Raw genomic sequence first — 23,709 nt, 5'->3', positions numbered from 1 at the left:
GCGTCTCACTCTTTCTTCTTACATTCCTTGTTCCTTGCCCTAATAAGCGCAAGTAGAGAAGGAAGAGGTCATGCAGATTTAGGGCAGCAGCGCGAGGAGGATGCTGCGACGGGCGGGAGGAGGCGGCTCCTCGTCGTCGTGGGAGGATATGGTGGCAGCTCGCCACTACCAGCAGCAGCAGCAGCAGCAGCAGCCACAGCGGCGGGACGAGGATCTGGCATTGTTTCAAGACATGCGCATCCGGGAGGAGCACAACGGCAGCATGGAGGCAGCAATGGATCAGCAGCACACTCCACTCCATGGCAGCAGCAACGGTAAAGCTTAGTTACAAACAAGAACATTCCTCTTCATTCTTGTCTCTGTGCGAAACTTGCTGACCGATTGGTTTTTGTTTTCTTCCTCGCTCTCCCTCTCTCTCTCTCTCTCTCTCTCTCTCTCTCTCTCTCTCTCGTTCCTTCGCATTCGCAGGCAAAGGAAGCCACATTCGAGGAGGATTAGCTCACGCGCGCAGCAGGGGATCCAATGATCTGCTCACATCCGAGACTGACAAGAACGACTACGATTGGTATGTCGCGTATAGACATGGGATGATTGAAACATGGATGTTTTCGCAGGCTGCTCACTCCGCCCGGCACACCGCTATTCCCATCGCTAGACCGCGACTGGCTCGTCGCAAGTCCGACGCAGCGGGAGAGGGAGAGGGAGAGGGAACCTCAAAGGGAGCGGGAGTCGTCTCGTTGGCCGAGCAAGCTGTCCAGAGTGAGTGTGCTTTGTTGGAACATGTGCCTGCTCTGCTCTGCTCAGCTCATTTCTCTTTCTTGCTTTGCCTCCTTGTTTTTTTTCTTTTCTTTTCTTTCTTTCTCCACAGCTCTCTGCGCCCGAGGCCCAACAGCTGCTGGTGTCGTCGTCATCGTCAGGTTCCTCTGGAGGATCCGGCTCCAGGCTGTACACTAACAGCATCGGCAGCAGCAGCGGCGTGAGGGGCAATCCCAGTCCCCGAAGGCAGAGTGCTCCGCCCGCTACTACGTCCTTCTCCTCCTCGAGACCCAAGCAACTGGTTGCCGCCACTAGCACCGCCACTACCACCTCCGTCGCCAATGGCAGCAGCGGGAATGCAAGGCCCTCCACTCCGACCAGAAGGCCGTCCACGGCACCATCTCCTTCCCCGTCCCTCTCCTCGTCTGCTCGTCGCCCGTCCACGCCGACCCCAGCGCCCAGGAGCAGCACCAGCTCCAGGCCTTCCACGCCAACAAGGCCCTCGCCAGCTTCCTCGAGGTCATCCACGCCAACCAGGAGATCCTCCTCCTCTACGTCTACTCCCACCTCCACACTCGTCACCTCGACCATGTCCAACGGCAGAAGCTCGCGGGGCACGTCTCCAGTTCGCCGGTCGCAGCAGCCAGCGGCAGCTCACGAGCGCTCGTCATCGAACTCTCGCGGCGCAGCAATCTCGCGAACAGATTTGGGAGGTGCCGCATCTACGTTGCCATCCCACCTCACCAGGAGTTACAACCACTTGGACCGTGATATGTCTAGCTTCAGCAGGAGGGCCGTCACCTCCACAAACGACTCTCTAATCCACCCCAAGTCGGAGCCACTCAGGAAGCCTGCCACAACAAAAGCTTGCAGCGGCGGCCCAAGGGAGACCTCCTTTTACGGGACGAGCATCTCCAAGAAGTCGCTTGACACGGCGATCAGGCATATGGTAACGCCATTCTCTTCGGAGGCCAGGATGGCTGACTTTGTCCTGCGTTGCTTTCTTCCAGGACATTCGCAGGAGTTCGCCCAGCGGCTTCCGTTCCGTCCCCGCGGTCACGTCCTCCTTCCCAAAGCCGACAACCATGCCTCGCTCCTCGCAGCTTCATCAGCAGCAACAGCAGCAGCAGGCGTATGACAGATTGCTGGCGTCGGAGCGGCAAGAACAGCAGCGGCAGCAACACAAGCAGCAAGACAAGAGCAAGCAGCAGCCGGTGGAACTGTTTGAGCACGAGTCCTTGGACGGGACGGATAGCTTCCTGCTGGAGCTGACTGAAGCCAGATTCCTGGATGAGGCGGATTACCTCAAGGACCCGCCAGACATCATGAAATGATTCGAGAGTTAGATTCTTTTGGTTCGATGTTACACTTGATCTTCCTCGATCGGGAAGTTAATCATCGCCATCGTTAAAAATGGGTTGCCCTTTTCTGTTGCTTGGGGCTATATGCAGTCTTGCCGCTAGTGGCCGCGGTGATCGTGACTTGCGATCAAATCCTCGGACACAAACGTAACCTGTGATGCGAGATCATCTTGCTTGAGTAAAATCCAATCCAATCTTAAGAAAATCTTACCTTTCCAGAAACAAGCTTGAACCTCGTCTGCGGTTAGACCTGCATTTTAGAAATCCAGCCTCAGGCTTCCACGAGAGAGAAAAAAAAAAGCCGCCATACATACCTCTGAAAATGGCTGGAACTGATGTTCCGAAGTATACAAACTTTCGATGCAAATTCCACAAAAGGCTACGTGATACATTTAAAGGAAAATTGCCTGTTTCACTGTCTGCGAACACCTACACACGAGCAAAAGAGTCAAATATTAAGTGAAAGGAGCAATGGAAGATTACCTCGTTCACTTGGAAATAGGTGCCATTTAAAGGAAAACTTCCACGCATTGCCGTTCGACATGGAATCTAGACAATAATACGAATAAATCGATTAGCAAATCATCACCAAGTCCTCACACACCAGCAATGTTCCTTTCACAAATTCGTCATCAACGCGTTGTTGATTCTCAAGCTGTGAGTTTTGCGGTTGCTCGTCTTCACAATTCACAGAGAAGACGTCAAAGAGTCATGCGAGTGTGTCAAGCTCTTTCTTACCTTGGCTCCATAGTGCCAGTAAGTAGAAACAAGGGTCGTCTTTCTCCCTCGGTTCCAGCTGCAACATTTTCACACCTCCGAGTCAATTATCAACACCTTGCATGAATTAATAAACCTGTTGGACCAGCGGATGGTGATCTGGAAGCTCATACCTGTGAAGGACAGTAGTGTCAGGCACGACGAATGTAACAAGAAACAATCTAAACAAAACTTACACATAGTGAACTGTTCGAAGGCGAAAAATATTTTTTAACTTCGGAACGGGAATGTAAGCAAATTCGGGAGGCAATACCATGAGTTCCTTGGATGAGGCAGATGCGACAGTATATTGTGGTGGTGCCTGAGGTTGCTCGATCAGATTCAAATGCAAAGTCTCGCTTCCTTGTGTGAATAACAGATCTTCCATGTCGGGACATGTTGATGAGCCCTCGCATGACTCTGACTCGGGCTCAGGCTCGGGAGATCGAGGCTCCTCAATAATTGGCTCGCATTTCTTAGGTGTTGCAACAACATTTGTAAGCGTGGCTGGAGGCAACGAGACTGGAGGTGGGAGTGTCAAAACTTCTTGTTGTTGTGCTCCTGCCTTGTCACCTTGTTGTTCACATTGTGTAGGAGGGGCTGGCAAAGCAAGCCTAGCACTGAGCAGAAGACGTTTTGTTTTCTGGTTAGCACAAACAGCAACAGGAAAAAAAGCTTCTTACCTTGCATATGCACTTGCAAAGTGCCTACACTCCATTCTCATGGGACAGGCATTGCAATTAGGCCGGGTTTTAGTGCAAAACACCTGGGAATAGACAGCGATTTAGTCCAGTACATTGTGCAGCTAAGTGTGGACTTCTTTACCTTCCCAAACGTAATCATCTGGTAGTGTAGCTCGTATCTGAATGAGGAGTTAGAAAAAAGGTGTGAGCGACAAGATCATGCCTTACAGCGTGAGTCGATCCAGCGTGCACAGCCTCGGCCATACATACTTTTGGACGGTTTCTTGCACCGGGTATCTACATGCGCAAGACGAGGATCAATCCAGGGCCAAGAGAAAGAAGGCAACACGGCTCACAGTTCCAAAAGATGAAGCTCCAGTTCTTCTGGTAGCGGCTGAATAGGCACCCAACCGAGGCGCACCAAGATTCTTCCAACGTTCGTATCCACCTACAAGGCACAAGTATCCAAGTTCTTGCTAGCTCAGCTGCGTAAAGCTACTTACAGGAAACGCGAGGTGGTCCAGTGCCAACAATCGAATGCATTCCACGCTCTTTAGTCCAAGGCCCCGTATGCTCAACAGAAAGTCCCTGTAGACACAAGTCCAAAATCAAAACAGCGCAGGATGGATGGAAAAGCACACAAACTTTGCGTCTTGGGGTGGCACATCTCTGATCCATTCGAGATCGATGCTGCCGTGTTCTTCATACACCCTATCGAGGAACCCCTGCAAGAATGCGGACTTTGTTAAATCTCCGCAACAACCCGTGCTCTAGATGCATGCAACTTACCTTCATCCGGCCAGCCAAGATGTTGTTCATCCCTCGCTCCTTGATTACGTCCGCCACTTCCTTCGTTTCAGCCAGCCTCACCGCATGCCAATCTGCACTATCTTCTGGCTTTGGTGCTGCAGTGACACCAATCAGTCCGGGACTTGTTTCCTCGTATTCTTTCAAGACTTACCATTTGGTCCCCGAGAAGTCACCTTAGACTTGATGCTTTCCCAGTCATATGACTTCTTCGTGCTGCCACGGGTATGCTCCAACAACGCACGCTCTTTGCCGGTCACGGTCGTCTCCTTCCGGGACCTCTTGTTGCTGGCCTTGGTTTCATTCTCCTCGCCATGCGACAGAGCTGTCGTGCTCGCACAAGTGGTGATGGTAGCTGCTACGCTTACCTCCGTGAGGCAGCTGCTGTTGCTGCTGGAACTCAGATCGTCTCCCGGTTGTTGATCAGCAGTTTCTTCTTCATCCACGTTTGGCGGCTGCTCCTTGTCATCTACGCTCGGCGGCTGCTCCCTGTCATCCACGCTTGGCAGCTGCTCCTCGTCATCCACGCTTGGCGGCTGTTCCTTGTCATGCTTTGTAAACAAAGCCCGCCGGACCTTACGCCTCCCCTCCATAAACACTTCTTCCTCCTCTCCCTCGACACACACAACTTCTTTGTGCTTGCATTGGCTGCGAACATCATCTTGAGCAGTGCAGCAATGTTCGCGCTCGCAGGAGCAGGAAGAACAAGTAGCATCAGGCTGATTCTTGACTGGAAATCTCGAGGCCATCGCCATGAATGCGGAGCTGCAAATCAAGAGATGAATGTAAACAAGCAATGCCTGTGGTAAAAGTTAAACCGATTAAACCTCGACAAATGGTCCGACACATTCTGCGTGAGGAATGCTCCGATAACAGAATCCACTACTGATCCTTTCCACTTACTAAATTTTCGATTTCCTGCTCGACAAGAAACAAGTTCAGCTAGATTGGATTTCAGTTTTACCTTGGATGAGATGCATCTTCTCAATGAAACAGAGTGCCTTTTGTTTCATGTCCTGCCTTTCTTTCTCCCAGTTCTTCGTCGTCTCATCGCTCTCTCCCTCGTTAGCCATGAGAAGCTTCCACACCCGAGTGCTCTCCGGATCGAGCTGCACCTTTGCCCGAGGTTTCTTCTTCTTGATATTGCTCGCTGGAACCACAGCTCCAGCGCCAACAAAGGGCACCAGGCTCAAGCTGCTGTTATCCTTAAGCATCAACCTCTCGAGCAGTCTAGCCAGCACCTCCACGCCCTGTTCCACGGATTGCATTTGTGCCTTGTTCTTTCTCGCCTTGCCGCCTTGAGCTTGCTGCAGCTGGAGGAATTGCTTGTGCCAGGGAAACTCCTGGTCGATCTCCTCTTCCTCCTCCTGCCGCTGTTTGGATTGCTCGACATCGACAACAAGCTGCCGCTGCTGCTCCACAAGCACAGAGCGCTCCACAAGCACGGATTGCTCGGAAACAATCTGTTGGTGGAGAGGCCCCCTGATTTGTACCGTGAATCCCAGACCCCCGGCTTCAGATCCGATCGGCACGGACTGCGACAGGAATACCTCCTGCTTTCGCCTCTTCCTGGGCCGGGCATTGTTTTCTGGTCTCGCGCCACCACTCCTCGGCTTTGGCCTTGGCTTTGGCTTGCTCGGGCTCGGGGTGGTCGACGTCCCAGTCGGGACGAGTGCTACTACTTTGGGCCTGTGCTTCCTGCGCTTGCTCGCCACCTCCTGCTGCGGCACCTCAATTCCCCCATCCGGCTGCGCCTCGTGCCTGTGAATTTCTTGGCGCTCTTGTTCTTCTTGGCAGGAAACAAGAGCCTCGTGCTCCACAGCCGCAGGCGCCACATTCAAGTCGAAATCTCGGTCTCTTGACGCTCCTTTGGAGGTGCGCGACGAGCGTGGACGCCTGAGGTGAGCTGCAGCTCTAAGAGCTGCGCGGCTCCCATCTCCCCTCTCATCCACAGCCATAGCCCCACAGAGAGACCCTCGCTTACCACGCCATAGCCATCTCCCTCTCTCACGCTCGGCCCAGCCCAAGCCTCGCAGCAAGCCCAGGATTTACTTTAGTCAAATGCGACAACTCCACCACATTGCTTTTACCACTGCCAGGCACAACCCTACTACAACACTGTTGCTGATTGATCGTTTTCCCCAACAGGCCCCGACCCTATCAGGGCTCCATCACCTGATAGGGTCCTCTCTCACTGACTGACCAAGGAAAGGAAAGAGAAAGAGCTAAACTAGGCCTGTTTGACAAACTAGCCCCTGCATTAAATAAAGAGGAGAGTTCGCTCAATCTGTTTTGGTAGACTACCTGCATTTAAACAAAAAAAAAACCAAACTTCGCCAGCGCCACGCCACGCCACGCCTAATTCTTTCTCATGTTCCGCCCCGCTCGGATGACTTCGTCTACGAGCAGCAGCTGAGAAGCAATCACCGGCCTGCCACCAAAGAAAAGCTTGGGCTGTTAGAACGAGAGAGGGGGGCAAAGCAAGACGAGGGGATTCGCTAACGTACGCTGCATCCACGATCTGGCGCTTGACGGAATAGTTGTCAAACACACCCTCCACCTGTGGGTCCATTGCTTCGCCCGTGTTGATATTCAAGCCCACAATGTTTCCATTGTCGTGCTCCGACTGCACAGTGTCGCGCGTCAAACACTCCCGTAGGAAACAAGGCACTTGTTTGCGTACCTGGAGCGTGATGAGCACATCCTGCGTGTCTAGCCCGGCATTCTGGGCCAGCGTTTTTGGCACCACCAGAAGTGCGTCAGCGAATGCTTCCACACCAAGTTGAGCACGCTATATCAACCCCATCAAGACAAAAAAAATAGCGTCAGCGACAAATTACAAGAAGTCACTGCATATATACCCCTTGAACGGTTCTCTTGACAATGTTCATCAAATGCTGCCTGGCCGCCACCTCAAATGCCCCTCCACCCTGCTCGTTGCTGGTCAGTCACCCCCATTCCCAAACGAAATCATGCACTTACCAAAACAATGGCCTCGTCCTCGATGGTGTTTTTGACCGACCTTAACCCATCTCGGATGGCATCCTTGATTTGAGCAATTGTATGGTCATCTGGACCTGCACACACACACACACACAAAACAGAAGTAGCTGAGAACACCGCCAAAGTATGGCCACCAACCTTTGATTAAGATTGTGCAAGAGTGTGGATTTTTAACGTTCTCCACGAAGGTGTACTTCTCTTCACCAAGAACGTGCTCGTATACGGTACCGGCCCATCCCAGGACGTCCGGACTGAGATCTTCCACCGAATCCACGGAGTGTCCACCACAAGCGAGGATCAGTCTCTCCATGTTTCGGCGCTTGGCCCTCCTTAGAGCAATGATCTACAAGGTGATGAAACATCAGCAATGCCCATGGACAAGTCCGGATTACTACCCCTTCTTTCGCAAACAAGTCCAACGAGATGGGATCTATCCCCTTTTGGTTGATAACAACAAAAGATTTGTCCGTTCCATCGCAAACCTGGTGCAAACATGAAGCCGTCAGGAAAAAAAACACCGGCAACATCCTGTACCTGTTTTTTCAAAGCGATTATTCTCATCACTTTGTCATCAACTTGCTTCCTTTCTGCGGCCACCATCTTCTCCCTCTGCTCCGCGTTGGAATAGAAGAAACCTGCGTTTATTTCGCTGCCGAAGGCGTGAGATGATGTATACAACCTTAGAATGCAAGAAAAGGGCTCGTGTACCTCTTTTCGTACTCAAGGGAGACATTGCACGTTAAAATAAAGGCATTGTCCACCCTTTTCTTCATGTCCGGATGACGAGACCCGTGGTCGAGAACAAGGCCTTCTACCTGTCAAAGACGAAAAAGATGAGGCCGATTACGGATGAGGTTAAGTAGAAAGACAGACAAGGCGTGTATCGGTATCGAACTTATGCCTCATGTGCATTATTTCCACCATGAAGAGATCCAGGGGCTCTTGCGGCTTCTTGACACAAAGAACCTGCAAGCCGGTGTATTAGACTCAAAATGCATGTAAAAAAGGCCATCTCCTTTATACCGCATTAACAACGATGTCAGTCAACTGGTCCGCCAAAGCCTCGTGCACCTGGTGAGCATTTTGTTTGAGTGCCAAAGAAAGAAGAACACAGATGAGAGGCTACCTTCGTTCTCAACGTTGTTCTCGCGACCATTTTGAGGATCTCCTTGTCGGGAGCATCTCCAATCTCGACTGGAATTTTGAAGTTCTCAAGGAACTCTAGCGTGGCCCTCTTGGCAATATCAAAACCATCCACCAGTATGCGCGGATGCATTCCTGAAAAGTAAAAAAAAAAAAACACACAGAGAGGTGCGTCGAGAAACAACGATCCGCTTTGGGCTACCTTCACTGATGAACCGCTCCGACTGTTTCATCAATTCTCCGATCAAGATAACTGTGGAAGTAGTTCCATCACCGCTAATGTCATCCTGCGCTACAGCCGTTCGGGCAATCATGATGGCTGTGGCGTTTTGTATTTGCTTCACCGAAAAACAGCCGTGAGCATTTCCAAGAAGGAAGAAAGGAGGAAAGGAAGAGAGCCTACCATATCCCTGAGCAAGGTATTGCCGTCTTTGGTGATCTTGAGGTCGCCCGAGCCCCCAACGAGCCTGAAAGCCTGGTCTAAGCAATCCAAGAAAGAATCCAAGAACAAAGAGAGAGCAGCTTACATTTTCATGGTTCCTTTGGGGCCCAGATTGGTGCACACCACATCCTGGAGGCCCTTGGCAGCGTTGATGTTCATGTGCAGTGCCGCCGACCGGTTGAGCACCTCGGCATTGGGATTGAGCGACCGGATCGCCATACTTGAAAGTGCCGCAAAACCCTAACCCTAACCCTATGAGAGTAAAAGGCTTTGTTTGATTCAGCAAATCTTGGAAGTGGACACCGATCCTACGACTTGGCTCCGGATGATCCAGCTCCAGAAGATGATGAAGCAGCGGCAATGCCGCCGCCCGCCGCCTTCTTCTTGTTGTAATCCTTGACGGCAGCTTTGATGGCGTCCTCGGCGAGCATGCTGCAGTGGAGCTTCACCGGCGGCAGTGCCAGATGCTTGGCGATGTCACTGACGAGAGACCAACAGAATTAGTGACCATGACGACGCACCAGCGAGAATCGAATCCTTGGTTCCCCATTCACCTGTTGCGGATGCCCATCACGTCGTTCACGCCCTTTCCCTTGACCCATTCCGTGGCTGCAAATTAGCAGCAGCGACGGATGATCGATCCATCAGGAGTGACTCACTCACACTCACCCACAGACGAGGACGCGATTGCCGATCCACACCCAAATGTCTTGAAGCACGAGTCCACAATCTTGCCCGATTCGTCCACCTTGATCTGGAGCTTCATCACATCGCCGCAGGCGGGTGCGCCCACCAGGCCCGTGCCCACGTTTGGATCCGCCTTGTCGAATGAGCCCACATTCCTGGGATTGTCGTAGTGATCCACCACCTTGTCATGGTAGGGCCTGCACGACGATCGGGATCGCGCTCGCGCTGCTGCAACCGCCACCACCTCTGCGATGGATCCTCGCGCAATGGATCCCCGCGCGGCCTGCCAGAACATCATCCTGCTTTCCCCGTGCCCTAATTAGGGCGAGGGAATTTTGTTTAAATATGCCACGCTGGACATACCTTTTGGACCGGGGTCAAACTCAAAAGAGCGATGGATCACATGTGGCTCCATCCACAGTGAACAAAGGGCATATGAGAGTTGGTGTGTCGTGTTGTTATGTGTTCTCCTTTGTTTCATCATGGTATCAAAGAAGAGGGGAATTTCCAAATCTTGAGTGATCTTAAGGTTCTCTTGAGATTTAAGCCCCGATCTCATCCTCTATCTATATTATCAAAATTCTTGTGGCTATCATGCACATACCTTGGAGATCCTAAGTAATCTGATGGTTTTGAGCATGGGAAAGCACAACAAATGAAGGATCTAAGCTTCTCCTCTCTCATGAGAATATATTTCGTTAGTTCTCCATTGTGAAAGCTAAGCTTGCACAGAAAAAGCTCCTGAATGTTGTGAATGGACGAGCTGGTGGTTGACAGAAGAGGAAATTGAGGCTTCGATTGAGCAGCGTCAGAAACAAGCAAGAGTTGTGTAATAGTTGTGGGCAGCTGAAATGAATATCATCCGTCAGATGTCATGTGGCTGCCAAGGTGTCTCTGAACCAGTCATGAAGTACGTGGAGCGCATGACAAGCTCAGAGGAAACATGAACTCAATGTTTATGGGGATCACTAGTGCTGTGTTGACTTTTGGATTGAACGAGAGATTCCAGAAGATTAGCTTGGAGCTTTGGTCCAGCAGTCAGCATGTAGATTTGGATAATGTCATCACTCATATCAATCATCACAAGAATCTGGTCAAGATCTACAATGACATAGGAAGGAATGGTTTTATAATAAAAAGCTGTAGATTAATTGGGAGTGTAATATTCCATGCATCGAAGTTGGTGGTATTATAAAAAAGATTGTCAAGACAAACAATAGTGATACTTCATTGATTAATGCTTTGGAGTTCATGAAGTGCATATATAAGATAATTAGTTTTGTTATAGTGTACATGTTATTTTAATAGGATCATGTCTGATTTGGAATACATTTGTGGGCATAAAGCTCCTTTTGCACTACATTCAAAAAGAGTTTCATGATGTAGGTTGCCAAAAGGTTGTACGTAAAATATTTTTATCGATAAACTAAAATTTCCTCATGGTTTTTTCTTAGGAAAATATCACGGTTGAAATGTTTTAAGTTTTTTCCAGGGGATGACGGCCAGGAGTCCCTGTGCATCGTGGAGTTTTTCATGCGCTTTCCCAGCATCCACGAACCTAGCAAGCTTTGCATTTTACTTGTTCGTGTCTCCATTTTTTGTTGCTCAGGCATTCATGATCAGGACGGACAAACACCACGAGCTCAACCTGGAGAAATTCCAAGGTTTGGACGTCCGGCTTTTTAATTCCTGCCCTGATGAGAACGACGGCCTTGACGAGGAGCAAGAGGACGCCGTCATCCCTTTAGAAATGCTTGGACTTCTACCCAAGTAGGTTCCTGATGATCCAGCTTTTCGTCCAGAGGAACAAGAGGCGTTTCCCATGGCCACCGATGTTTGATTACATCCCTTTCTACGAAGATGTCTCTTCATGACTTGTACAATCTCACGACCGATTTCGTTTGTTTTGACTAAGATCATTTTACATATAGAAAATTTGATTCTCTTGCTTGAGCCGTTTCAATGGATTGAATGCTCTAGACTTTCCCTCTGCTGGAGCCGGAAAATCATCGAACCGCTTGACGAGGAATCGGCTGAGGAGAGCGTGGAGCCATCGCTTCCTCTATAACCTTCTTGCTTGAAAGCTGCTGCGCTAGAAGATCCATGGCTATTTCTCGGAGCTGTGCCTGTAAGTTTGCATCTATATGTCAGAACTTAAATCGCGAAACAAAGCACAAGACGTTTCAAAGCCATGCACTCTCTTTAGGACGGACTCCCAGAACTCGACGATCTTGGCTGATCCAGATCTCAATTTTTCTTCTATCTTTGCTTGCTCTTCCTGGAGTTGACGCGAGGTCATGTTTTGGAGGAGAGTGTTTACGTCTAGATCAATGCTGGTATGGATCCAGCATCGTCGAGCACCAAACTATCCTCTCCACCGCAAGCTCCAGCTTCTCTCTTTCGTCCCTATGCTAGCTCTGGGTTGCAGACAACCGTCATGGCCTCCCAGAACTCGGTATTTTTCCTGTCCAGCTCCAAATGCAAGCGAAGTTTTTCACGTAGCTTCTCCACTTCTTTCACGCTAAGGCCCTTGAAGGTGTGGTAAGGCTCGGCCATCCTCAAGTCGTCGAGCTTGGATAGAAGATCAATCTTCGTGGCTCGGCCCTCCTTGATGCGTATCTGGGCACTTCCCGTTGGTGGAAAAGAAACTGCAGTGCATTCACGCGTAATTAGAACTTGCAAAAGGATACGCAAAAGGACATCTATATCATACCTCTTCTTCCTTTTTCTCCCGCTCTCTTGCTAGCATGGCTTTCTCTTCCTCGTTCTTTGCTTTCTCCATGGCTCTCTCTTCCCGTTTCTTCTTAACCTTCTCGATTTCCTTCTGGAAACACAAGAACATGAGCAAAACCGAGCAACAAACAAGCGATCCAAAGAAGAGATTCTAACTTACCATCTGTTCCTCCTGGCGCACCCTTTCAGCTTTCACGGAGATATCTTTCAAGTTCAGTGCCTTATTCGCAATGTCGCGTTCGATCTTCTTCCTCCACACAAACTTAGAAACCGAGGATTAGCTCTAGAAACCTCGCCAAAACCGCACAAGAAATTACTCACTTCTCAGTCAAGTTGGAGTCTCCGAAAGGGTTGCTGTCGTCTGAATAGCCCGAGACAGACTGTGATTTCAGCTTCTTAGCTACCTTGGCTGCCTGAAACACAGGATTTAGTAACGAAGAACTAAAACAAAAAACAGTGATCTCTAGGTACCTTTCTTTGGGCTTTCTTCACAAGATAATCATGAATCTCCTCCTCGGTGTATTGACTCACTCTTGAATCCCTGCCTCTCTTCCTTTGATGTCGCTCGTCAAGATCAACGCAACCTAATCGATAAACCCTAAATCTTTGCTACCTCATTTTTATAGGAGGTTGCCAAAAGGTTGTAAGTAAAATATTTCTATCAAATATTTGCCTTATCACAATTGTTAGCATGTTCAAATGCACATTTGAATATATTAAGAAAATCCTATAATCTGTAAAAGTGGTTGCACTCAAACCATTATATTACTACAGAGTAGTATTTTGGAAACATATGGAAACTCATACAAATATTGATTATTATCCCAAAAATGATATGTGGCAATTATTTGAAGTTTATAAAAGTTTTGAACATAAATGATAAATTCATCAAATCTTTCTTTATTCATATTATATCTATGCTCTTAAGGAGATGCCATAGTTGGAATGTCTAAAGTTTTTTCCAAGTGTTCCAAGGAATGATGGCCAAGAGTCCTTCTGGATCATGGATTTTCAAATGAGTTTCTTGATGGTTTACCCTCGGAATGTGAATTCAAAATGAGATAGCTAGAGCTACTCTTTATTATCGACAATTGATTTATACTAGTCCATTGAAGATGAGGAGATCAATAGAAATTATTAAGTATCTTCAAAAAAAGTGGTTGCAGATAAACAAGTTTCTTTAAGCTGCTATGGTGGTGATAGTTAAAGAAAAATTGTGCCAATTACAAAGGACTAAATGATTGGATAGTGAAGAATATATTTTCAATTATTTGTATCAATTATTTGCTTGATTATCCTTGTGGTACTCAATAGTTTATAAAGATTGATTTGAAACAAGGGTATCATTAGATTTATGTTAAGTCAAAGGATACTCCAATGATGGCATTCTTAATAAGTATAAATCACTACCAATATTTGGTGATGCCATTGGTTTGACAAATCCTTCTGCCACTTTCAAAAGTTGATGAATCAATTTTTACAACCTTTCTTGATTACTGTAATGATATCTTAATGTTCAGCTCTACAGTGAAGGAATATGAGATGATATTGTGAATGATTAGGATCTTAAATTCACATCAAAAGTTTTGGCAAATAGTCTTTAAGAAGCTAATTAAGAGTAGTGGTGAGCATCCATAATTAGATGGGTAGACAAAACACATGAATTGTTGTTAGAAGATATGTTGAAGTCTTTTATGGGAAAATTAACTCTAGAAGAAGTATCAGAGAAGTATTTCGAGAGGTCTAATCGAAGGATGGTTAACCCTAAATATCTTAAGGCCTTTAACAGATTGACTATGTTTGAGGTGTCAGTTCACTAGAATACATCTTCTTGTATTCATGTTCTACTCATAAGGACCATCTTTGCAAGTGTTATTCTAACATTTAATTAATTTTCATTTGCTGTGGGCTACTTTTGCCTTTTTAGGATTATTCGTCCATATGATGAGAATACTAATTCATCCTTTAAGTACACCCCCAACTCCTTGGGTTTGTTCCATCATTTATAAAATGTAGCCCCAATTACCATTTTAAGGACTCATATCCTCATCCGTATTTGACCTCCCACGGTCATTAATTCTGGTATCAAATTCATGAGCATCAGCCTTAATTATATGAGGATAATCTTGGGATTCTTTTATTGTTTTAGAGTCTTTATCTTTCCTATGATCTCAACTATAGCTGTTTACCACAACTATATTAGCCAATTTGCTAAGTTAAATGCTCATATGAATCACATCTTTAACTCTTTGAGAAAAACCTTATATTATTCCCAAGATCCCAAAGTTGGCTTTTTTTATTTACCACCTTGCCTACAAATTCACATATGAATTGTAGTGAAAAGCCATGTCCTCCCGACCTGCTACTCCTCAAGGATAGGCCCACTTTTAGGACCTTCCCAATGCTAAACCAAGTGGTGATATACTTGAGCACCAATAAGATTTAAACTAAGGAATAGCTCCAATACCAAATTGTAAGCGACTAAATTTTCCATTTTACTTTAGTCACTTAATCACACTTCCGACCATTTGGAGAAGTCTTACTCACAACCTCCATAAGTCTTATTTCGAACTTGGGGACTTAGTAGCCTTAAGAATGACATCCATACTACTCAACCATTGCACTTGGTCCAAGTGTTCCATGTGTTTGATCTCATAACCGACACCCAAAGGTACCACTAACATACCAACCCGTTACGCTAAGGCCATGCTCATTCACCTTTATCACACCAACTGCCAGGTAAAATGTATATATTCTTGGAAATGAAATAACCTTGAGTTCCTTAAATAAGTTCGTGGGGCCTTATGAGATTAAGGCTCAAATTAGTAAAGTGGTTTATTGCCTCTGACTGTGAGACACAAAATCCCTAGGCCCCAAAGTGGAGCCGGAAGGGTGCCATGTGGTGGTGGCCGAAGCAAAAACCAAACGAGCGTAACACGTTTGGACTAAAAAGCTCCAACTTGAAAAAGTCGAGAGTGGGAGTGGAACTCCTAACAAAATGCTCGAGGAACGAGCATGAAACGAGCAATAAGCGAGGCTCCAAAAAGGGACCTAAAAAGAACCAACACATGACACGTGAAAGTGTCCGAGACAGACCCGAGATGGAGTCTGAGATGGAGTCCGAGATGGAGTCTGAGATGGAGCCCGAGATGGAGTCCGAGATGGACCCAAGATGGACCCGAGATGGAGTCCGAGATGGAGTCCGAGATGGAGTCCGAGATAGAGTCTGAGATGGACCCGAGATGGAGTCCGAGATGGAGTCCGAGATGGAGTCCGAGATGGAGTCCGAAGTCGAGACCGAGACCGGGACCGAGACCGGGACCGAGACCAAGACCGAGACCGAGATCGGGACCGAGACCGAGACCGAGGCCGAGGCCGAGACCGAGCCCGAGCCCGAGTCCGAGTCCGAATCCGAGTCCGAGTCCGAGTCCGAGTCCGAGTCCGAGTCCGGAGCCTGAGAGGGTGAAAGCCCAAAGCGTTCGTCTCCCAGACCCTGGGGGGTGCGGGGGGTTCCAAAAGTATAGTAGGGAGAGTGTGGGGGTTGGAGCCTAGTGGAGCCAGTTTGGCCCAAGAAAGGCCAGTTGGGCCCAGAAAGGCCATACCCAGGGTTGGGTGATGAACTAACCACTGGGAAGTCCAAGACTAGAGTGAATACGGACCGACAAGCGGGGTAGCTTGGTGAAGTGTTCAAGAGCCGGCTCTAGTTCCCCCGGGAGATCGACTAACCGATGCTCCCAATCCAAGTGTGGGTGGCACTACCTACTTGAATACCTGGTGTGGCTCAACAGAACTTCGCTCTAAGCCCATGGCTAGAGCACCCAAAGGCAGAAGGCGGGGTGAGGCCCACGTAGGGCCACGGTGTTCCGAAATGTTGTCCCAAAGGCCCAGACTGTGGAAAGGAAGAGGAGTAGTCCTCTGGTGTAGTGACCAAGGATACAGTCGAGTGGTGAGGAAGTCCCAGAGGACCATAGGACTTAGTGGTCGGGCTTGTGGGCCTCGATTTAGTGGCAGTGTTGGCAAACACAGTCATGGGTAGAAAGGGACTTGGTGAAGACCGGAAAAGGGATATTGGGGAAGGCTATTCCCCATGTCTGTGGGCATCCTAAGGATGCTAAGGAGTGGATTTGGAATGATCACTCATGGACGGATGGCCCAGTCCTTGAGAGATGGGACTGTGATGTAGGTGGTGTTAGACCACTGGTGTGACCAAGGTAAAGGGGCATGGCCTTAGCGTAACAAGCTGATATGTCGGTGGTACCTTGGGGTGTTGGTCATGGGATTGGACACGTGGAGCACTTAGATCAAGTGCAAAGGTTGAGTGGCGGGGATGCCATTCTCGAGGCTAGCAAGCCCAAGTCTGAAATAGAACTTATGGAGGTTGTGAGTGAGACTCCTTAAAGTGGTTGGAGGTGTGGTTAAGTGACTAAAGTAGAATGGAAAATTTAGTCGCTTACAACTTGGTATCAGAGCTGTTCCTTAGTCCGACTCTTATTGGTGGCCAAGTATATCACCGCTTGTATTGGAATCGGAAGGTTCTAGATATGGACCTATCCTCAAGGAGTAGCATGTCGAAAGGACATGGCTCTCCACTCAAGTTCATGCATGAACTTGTGCACGATATGGTGGATGGAAAAGGGCCAGTAAGGGAATGACTTTGGGATCTTGGGAACAGTATAAGGGTTTCCTCAGAGAGCTGAGGATGTGATCCAGATGAGCGTTTGATGTAGCAAACGAGCTAATGTAGTTGTGGTAAACAACTATAGTTGGGATCACGGGAAAGATGTAGACTCCAAAATAATAAAGGAGTCACAAGATTACCCTTATATGGTTGAGGCTGGTACTCATAAATTTGAGACCGGAATTGTTGACCATGGGAGGTCAAATACAGAAGAGGACACCAGTCCTTGAAATGGTAGCCGAAGCTACCTCTAATAAATGCTAGAACAACCCAAGGAGTTGGGGGTGTACTTAAAGATGAGTTGCTATTCTCATCACATGGACAAGTAGTCCTAAGGGGCAAAGGTTAGCCCCAAGAAAATCATCAAGTGTCAGAGTAACACTTGCAAAGATTGTCTTTGTGAGGAGGACATGAATACAAGAAGTTGTATTCCAGTGAGTTGGCACCTCTAAGACTGAGACCTTGTAGGTTGTTGGATTAGCAAAGTCCAAAATGCTAAATGACTCAAGCGGAGTCAGGGAATGGTCATAAGGGATTGGTTGGAGCATTTAGACTGAGGTGTATGGTGCCCCATGAGGTATGGGGAGGATCATAAAATCCAAGTATGAGAACAGTAGGTATCTCATTGATGGCAGAATGTGCCATACTAAAGTTGTGGGAAAAATGTTCCAAGAAGAAAGCAACTTTGGCCCAGAGTTGGGTGCATACACTATGGTGCGGTGCTAACAGATAGTTAGCATGAGGAACAACTATATTGGTCTTGGCAAGACCTAGACACTAATAAGTAGTGTTATAAGGGTAGGCTCGTAGAGTCGATGGTGTGGAGACACCAAATGTGCTAAAGTGTGATACCTTGAGTTTATGATGGTGGGTTTATAAGAACCCCTTGCCAAGGGAATCCCAATGGAAGCGGGAATGGCATGGCCTAAGCTGGAAGGCATGCGGTTGGAGTGTGGTGACCCAGATAATGATGGAAGTGTGGAAGCACCAAACAATGAATTGTAAGACTTGACAACCATGGGGCAACTAAGCAAGAGGTGCAAGATAATTAGTTAAATGGGTAGAAGGTAGTTACTCAAGACTTCTTAATGGCATAAAGAAGTTAGATATACCCTTATGGGGGATAAATTGTTTATGTTGCGATATAGTAAGTCAATGTCGTAAATGGGAATGCTCATTGTCAGGAGGCCATCATTGGGACACCCAAACACTCTAGAACACTAGGAGGTGGTGTTTCGTGTCGCAAGGGCAATAGATAAGGCCCAAGGGACTAAGTCCCTAGCGAATGATGGATACTAGGTGCTATCCAAATGTCCAAGGTTGTGGAGACAGGAGGAAACTGTCTACCTGAATTGGACAAAGCCAAAAATGGAATTTTGGCAAGGCTAGTGATGGGCATGTAAAGGCCCATAAGCAGCAACGTTAATCCCGATGTGTGGGATTATAAGGTGAGCATGCCCAAGATTGAGGAACCACTCCCTAGGCTATCGAGTAGGTTTATCCCTAAGAATATTTGCTAAGGCATAGTAAAATATGCAAAGCTATCCTCCTAGTCTGGAGGAGAATAACCAAAGGAAACATATGGGGCCAAAAGGCAAATAGTATTGAACCATAGAAATCGAAGGGCATATCCAACGGTGGTTATGTAAGTTGGGAGTGGAGAATCAAGAGGGTGCTCAAGGATGTTGTTGCTAGCAACTGTGATGCCATGGAGAGTCTAAAATATGGAATTATCCATGTTAGACTATATGGCAACTATAAAGCTTGCGAAAAGGGAGGCCTTAGCAAGCTAAGGGACAGAGTTCCTTCAAGGTTCCCAAAGATGATTCTAGGTAGCTTAGTACCTAGAAAGGCCAAGTGTAAATGGTTCATGGAACGCGCGAAATCAGAGTAGCGCAGCAGAAGCGTGGTCTTGAAACTTGCCATGAGGCAAGGCTATCAAGGTTAGGGAAGTAGTTCCCGAGTGTTCAAAGAGAGGGATTTGAACGAAAGTCAATGGTCAAGGACTTTCACGCTTATGCAAAAACCATGTTACAGTGGTCGGAGGACTTGCCAAGTGAGATTGGCAAGTCGGGGGAACAAATACCCTAGGTGAAGGTGATAACTTCAAAAAGGGTGGGCCATGGGGCTAAGCATGGAGGAGTCCATGTATGATCATAAACTTGTCAAGTGAGAGGACTTGGTAGTGTGGAGGAATTAGGTTCCTAAGCTATGATCTATAACGCACTTTAAGTATAAATTGGTGCACCGGTGTGATGAGTCACGCCAGGCATCTTGGGTGATGCCGTCCATAGATGCATATACGGAGGTTGGGTTCGAGTCCCGACCATCTAGTGCTTGGGTTTGAGTCCCAAATCACTAGGGCATGGTGATGGTTTGGAATATGAGGACACTTATATTTCGGTGGTCATAGACTCTCAGTGAAGAGACTGGCTTGGGCACACCGCCAAGCGGGGGATGCTCCGGAGTCGTGATACACGGTTAGATTGCTTAGTGTGGCTCGGCAGATCTAACTTGAACACTTTGGTGCGAGTGGCACCAAGGATGTGGTGAATGAGATGGGGACACCCAGTCTCAGTTGCTATGGACCCTTGGCCGGAAGGGCTAACTTGGGCACACCGCCAAGTGTGGGGGATGCCCCCGGGGTCATAGTCAACAAGTTAAAGGTCTGGGAGACCTAGTACCTATTGGCAAACCTGTTAAAGTGTCAAGATTAGATCACTAGGTGATCGTATGGCTAAACAAGGACAAGGTCCTTTTAAGGTTAAGGAACAAGGTTCCTAGTTCAAAGCATTGATTTGAATTATTGATAATGGTGTGGCTTGGTCAAGGTGACCAAGTGGGAAGGACACATAAGGGAAATGAACTACGACGATACAATGGTATTGTGAGTTCAAGAAAGTAGTCTCTAGAAAGGACCTATGGGAGGGTCACAATGTTGGGCCATGGAAGGGGCCCATAGCAGAAGTTGCGAAAGAGGCCTACTAAGGGTGAGCACCCTCTGAATTTGGCGAAGTGGAGCTTTGTCATGGAACCAAAAGAATACCTCAAAGAGGGAGGTAGTGATCTTTTGTTGCTTGATGCAACAATCAATGGATAGGAGCAAAAGACTAGTGGCCAAGTTTGGGCTATGGAATTTATACGGTGACTTGCTCAACCTACCATACCCTTTATCCACTAAATTCCTCAAGTTGGCGCTTGAGCTCCTTAGGTTCATTTTCGTTCAACCTATAAAGAGGACAAACCACTGCCTTATCACTTTTGACTAGCTCGATCTTATATTCTATTAGTCATGCAGGGGGTAACCCTGCCAATAACTCCTCTGGCATGGCATGGTATCTCGAAATTAATTTAACATCTATTGTATCACTAAAGGTATTTCCTCTGTTCCCATTGTTTTGTCACTCCCTATTGAGAGTAAATAAAAAAATGCAGTTTTGGTTCCTTTAATGAGTTGTCTTTTTATAGACACTAGGTTCAAGTAGGAGCCTTTGGCTTTACATTGCCCTACCTTTAAATCCTGAGCCTCCATCCTATATTGTTCTCCTTAAGCATTCACCAGTACCACAAGGTTCTCACCTTGTTCAAGGTTACTATGAATTGATTGAACCAATCCATCCCAAAGATTATGTTAAATCCTGCCATGTCTAACATAGTGAAATCCATGTCCACTTTCCATGTCCCTACTTCGACCCTTGTGTGAAACACAAAATCCCTAGGCCCAAAGTGGAGCCGGAAGGGCGCCACGTGGTAGTGGCCGAAGCGAAAGCCAAACAAGTGTAACACGTTTGGACTAAAAGCTCTGACTTGAAAGGTCAAGAGCGGGAGTGGAACTCCCAACAAAGTGCTCAAGGAATGAGCACAAAGTGAGCAATAAGCGAGGATCCAAAAAGGGACCCAAAAGGACCAATACATGACACGTGGAAGTGTTCGAGATGGACCCAAGATGGGCCTGAGTTGAAGTCCAAAGTGGAGTCTGAGAAGGACCCCGAGATGGAGTCCGAGGTGGACCCGAGATGGATCCGAGATTGAGTCTAAGACGGACCCGAGACGGAGTCCGAGATGGACCCGAAATGGACCCAAGATGGAGTCCGAGATGGACCCGAGATGGAGTCCGAGATGGATCCGAGATGGAGTCCGAGATGGACCCGAGATGGACTCGAGATGGAGTCCAAGATGGACCCGAGGTGGAGTCCGAGATGGACCCGAGGTGGAGTCCGAGATGGAGTCCGAGATGGACCCAAGGTGGAGTCTGAGATGGACCCAAGGTGGAGTCCGAGATGGAGTCCGAGATGGACTCGAGACGGAGTCCGAAATGGACCCGAGGTGGAGTCTGAGATGGACCCGAGGTGGAGTTCGAGATGGGCCCGAGATGGAGTCCGAGATGGAGTCTGAGATGGACCAGAGATGGAGTCCGAAGTCGAGACCGAGATCGGGACCGAGACCGAGACCAAGCCTAAGCCCGAGCCTGAGCCCGAGTCCGAGTCCGAGTCTGAGTCCGAGTCCGAGTCCGAGTCCGAGTCCGAGTCCGAGTCCAAGTCCAAGTCCGAGTCTGAGTTCGAGTCTGAGAGGGTGAAAGCCCAAAGCGTTCGTCTCCCAGACCCTGGGGGGTTTGGTGAGCTCCAAAAGTATAGTAGAGGGAGGACTACAGTGGAGCCAGTCTGGCCAGGAAAGGCCAATTTGGCCCAGAGATGCTGCACCTAGTGTTGGGTGATGAGCTGACCACTGGGAAGTCCAAGACTAGAGTGAACACGGACCGACAAGCGGGGTAGCTTGGTGAAGTGTTCAAGAGCTGGTTCTAGTTCCCCTGGGAGATCGTCTGGCTGATGCTCCCAGTCCAAGTGTGGGTGGCACTACCTACTTGGATACCTGGTGTGGCTCAATGGAACCTCGCTCTAAGCCCATGGCTAGAGCACCTAAAGGCGAAAGGCAGGGAGAGTACCCACGAGGCCCGCGTAGGGCCACGGTGTTCCGAAATGTCGTCCTAAAGTCCCAAACTGTGGAAAGGAAGAGGAGTAGTCCTCTGGTGTGGTGACCAAGGATACGGTCACACAAGGAGGAAGTCCTAGAGGACAATGGGACTTAGTGGTCGGGCCCGTGGGCCTTGATCCAGTGGCAGTATTGGCGAGCATGGCCAAGGACGAAAAGGGACTTGGTGGGGACTGGAACGGAGATATTGGGGAAGGCTAATCCCCATGTCTGTGGGCATCCTAAGGATGCTAAGGAGTGGATCTGGGATGATCACTCGTGGATAGAGGGCCTAATCTTTGAGTGACAGGACTGGGACGCAGGTGGTGTCAGACCATCGTTGTGACCAAGGTGAATGGATATGGCCTTAGCGTAACAGGCTGATATGTTGGTGGTACCTTGGGGTGTCGGTCATGGGATCGGACACGTGGAGCACTTGGACCAAGTTGAGTGGCGGGGATGCCATTCTCGGGGCTAGTAAGCCCAAGTCCAAAATAGGACTTACGAAGGTTGTGAGGGAGACTCCTCCAAGTGGTCGAAGGTGTGGTTAAGTGACTAAAGTAAAATGGAAAAATTAGTCGCTTATATCTTGTTTATCGAAGTACTTCATTGGTGCTTTGGCTACCTTGAACAAGCTTTATAGTCCTTGGTTCACCCAACCACTACACCATTATTTTGGCTTGCCAGACTATAATTACAGCCACAAAATTATCCGAAACACTTGTATCAATAAGGATCTTAACAAAGCTACCTTAGAGTTTCCCTCGGAGGGCTAGTAGATGTCGCAAATAACTCTCTACCAAAGTTGCCTTTGTAATAAGTAACTTTGAGCTAGGGATTGGATCACATATATGTAAAGAACTAACTCCTTAAGGTGTCGTAGGTTAAAGGATCCCCAAAAGCATGACCGAAATGATAAAGAGTTTATTGGATGGGACTGGGTCTGAGATCGAGTGTAAGACTGATTTTGAGACCGAATTTGAGATAGAGTCTAGGATCGAGTTCGAGACCGACTCTGAGACCGAGTTCGAGACCGAGTTCGAGACCAAGTTCGAGACAGAGTCCAAGATCCAAGATTGGGTTCGAGACTAAGTCTGAGGTTGAGTCCGAGATCGGGTCTGAGGTCGAGTCTGAGATCGAGTCCGAGATCGAGTCCGAAGTCAGGTCCGAGATCAAGTCCAAGATCGAGTGCGAGACCGAGTTCAAGTACTAATACAAATTGAGGGGTGAAAGCCCAAAGCGTGTGTCTCCTGGGGAGGGGGGGGGGGGGGGGGGGGGGGGCCTCCAAGGGGTTCCCAAAATTTAAAAGGGATAGGGGGGGCCCGGAACCCCTTTTGAAGGAACCCCCCCAGGGGGTTTCCAAAATGAAACCAAGGGGCCTTGGGGGGGGGGGAAAATGGACTTTGGGGGGAAAGGGAAAAAATTTTTCGGGGGTTGAATTAAAAGGGGCCTTTTTTTACCCCCCCCAATGGAAGGGGGTGCCAAAAGGGGGGGGAAACTTTTTTTCAAAAAAAGGGTTTGGGGGGGGGGAAAAAAAAAAAAAATCCTCCCCAAGGGGGAAAAAATCTTCCTCCGGGGGTTTTGGGAAACCTTTTTAAAAAAGTTTCCCCCCCAGTTGAAATTTCACCCCGCCTTTTCCCCCCAAAAAAAATTTGGGGTTTAAGCCAAGTTTGAGGGGCCTAAACCTTTTTG

General features: G+C 48.2%; 4 protein-coding genes and 1 long non-coding RNA gene across 5 annotated transcripts; 1 reads left to right on the top strand and 4 right to left on the bottom strand.

Annotated features, from left to right (window-relative positions):
- The first annotated feature begins 82 nt into the window (after nucleotides 1-82).
- On the top strand, nucleotides 83-2,189 carry LOC9659886 (serine/arginine repetitive matrix protein 2). Its single transcript, XM_002986655.2, has 5 exons — nucleotides 83-314; nucleotides 469-565; nucleotides 615-759; nucleotides 869-1,705; nucleotides 1,767-2,189. Exons 1-5 carry the CDS (start codon nucleotides 101-103, stop codon nucleotides 2,088-2,090), a joined length of 1,617 nt encoding a protein of 538 aa, XP_002986701.2. The 5' UTR covers nucleotides 83-100; the 3' UTR covers nucleotides 2,091-2,189.
- LOC9659885 (protein ROS1) lies at nucleotides 2,080-6,480 on the bottom strand. Its single transcript, XM_002986597.2, has 18 exons — nucleotides 5,328-6,480; nucleotides 5,191-5,281; nucleotides 4,518-5,128; nucleotides 4,346-4,461; nucleotides 4,202-4,281; nucleotides 4,060-4,144; nucleotides 3,913-4,004; nucleotides 3,785-3,853; nucleotides 3,699-3,735; nucleotides 3,557-3,639; nucleotides 3,071-3,493; nucleotides 2,971-3,007; nucleotides 2,856-2,913; nucleotides 2,722-2,795; nucleotides 2,601-2,666; nucleotides 2,432-2,546; nucleotides 2,329-2,367; nucleotides 2,080-2,269 (listed from the first exon to the last, which is right to left on the bottom strand). Exons 1-18 carry the CDS (start codon nucleotides 6,319-6,321, stop codon nucleotides 2,148-2,150), a joined length of 3,192 nt encoding a protein of 1,063 aa, XP_002986643.2. The 5' UTR covers nucleotides 6,322-6,480; the 3' UTR covers nucleotides 2,080-2,147.
- Nucleotides 6,481-6,602: 122 nt separating this feature from the next.
- LOC9659884 (T-complex protein 1 subunit zeta 1) lies at nucleotides 6,603-9,218 on the bottom strand. Its single transcript, XM_002986596.2, has 15 exons — nucleotides 9,037-9,218; nucleotides 8,913-8,976; nucleotides 8,712-8,847; nucleotides 8,493-8,644; nucleotides 8,390-8,437; nucleotides 8,240-8,332; nucleotides 8,075-8,181; nucleotides 7,901-8,015; nucleotides 7,762-7,848; nucleotides 7,505-7,709; nucleotides 7,346-7,440; nucleotides 7,225-7,293; nucleotides 7,047-7,154; nucleotides 6,871-6,989; nucleotides 6,603-6,794 (listed from the first exon to the last, which is right to left on the bottom strand). The coding sequence occupies exons 1-15, from the start codon at nucleotides 9,168-9,170 to the stop codon at nucleotides 6,722-6,724; spliced, it is 1,605 nt and encodes a 534-aa protein (XP_002986642.1). The 5' UTR covers nucleotides 9,171-9,218; the 3' UTR covers nucleotides 6,603-6,721.
- On the bottom strand, nucleotides 9,218-9,936 carry LOC9659883 (iron-sulfur cluster assembly scaffold protein IscU). The gene is made up of 3 exons (XM_002986595.2): nucleotides 9,621-9,936; nucleotides 9,506-9,560; nucleotides 9,218-9,431 (listed from the first exon to the last, which is right to left on the bottom strand). The coding sequence occupies exons 1-3, from the start codon at nucleotides 9,934-9,936 to the stop codon at nucleotides 9,260-9,262; spliced, it is 543 nt and encodes a 180-aa protein (XP_002986641.2). The 3' UTR covers nucleotides 9,218-9,259.
- Nucleotides 9,937-12,371: 2,435 nt separating this feature from the next.
- Nucleotides 12,372-12,756, bottom strand: LOC9659882. Its single transcript, XR_002990422.1, has 3 exons — nucleotides 12,693-12,756; nucleotides 12,532-12,633; nucleotides 12,372-12,462 (listed from the first exon to the last, which is right to left on the bottom strand). It is a non-coding gene; the product is annotated as an uncharacterized LOC9659882 (long non-coding RNA).
- Between the last annotated feature and the right edge of the window lie 10,953 nt (nucleotides 12,757-23,709).

Source organism: Selaginella moellendorffii, unplaced genomic scaffold (genome assembly GCF_000143415.4).
Source record: "Selaginella moellendorffii unplaced genomic scaffold, v1.0 SELMOscaffold_75, whole genome shotgun sequence".
Lineage (NCBI taxonomy): Eukaryota > Viridiplantae > Streptophyta > Lycopodiopsida > Selaginellales > Selaginellaceae > Selaginella > Selaginella moellendorffii.
Note: the sequence above shows the minus strand (reverse complement) of the source record. Positions and strands in the feature narration are given on the sequence as shown.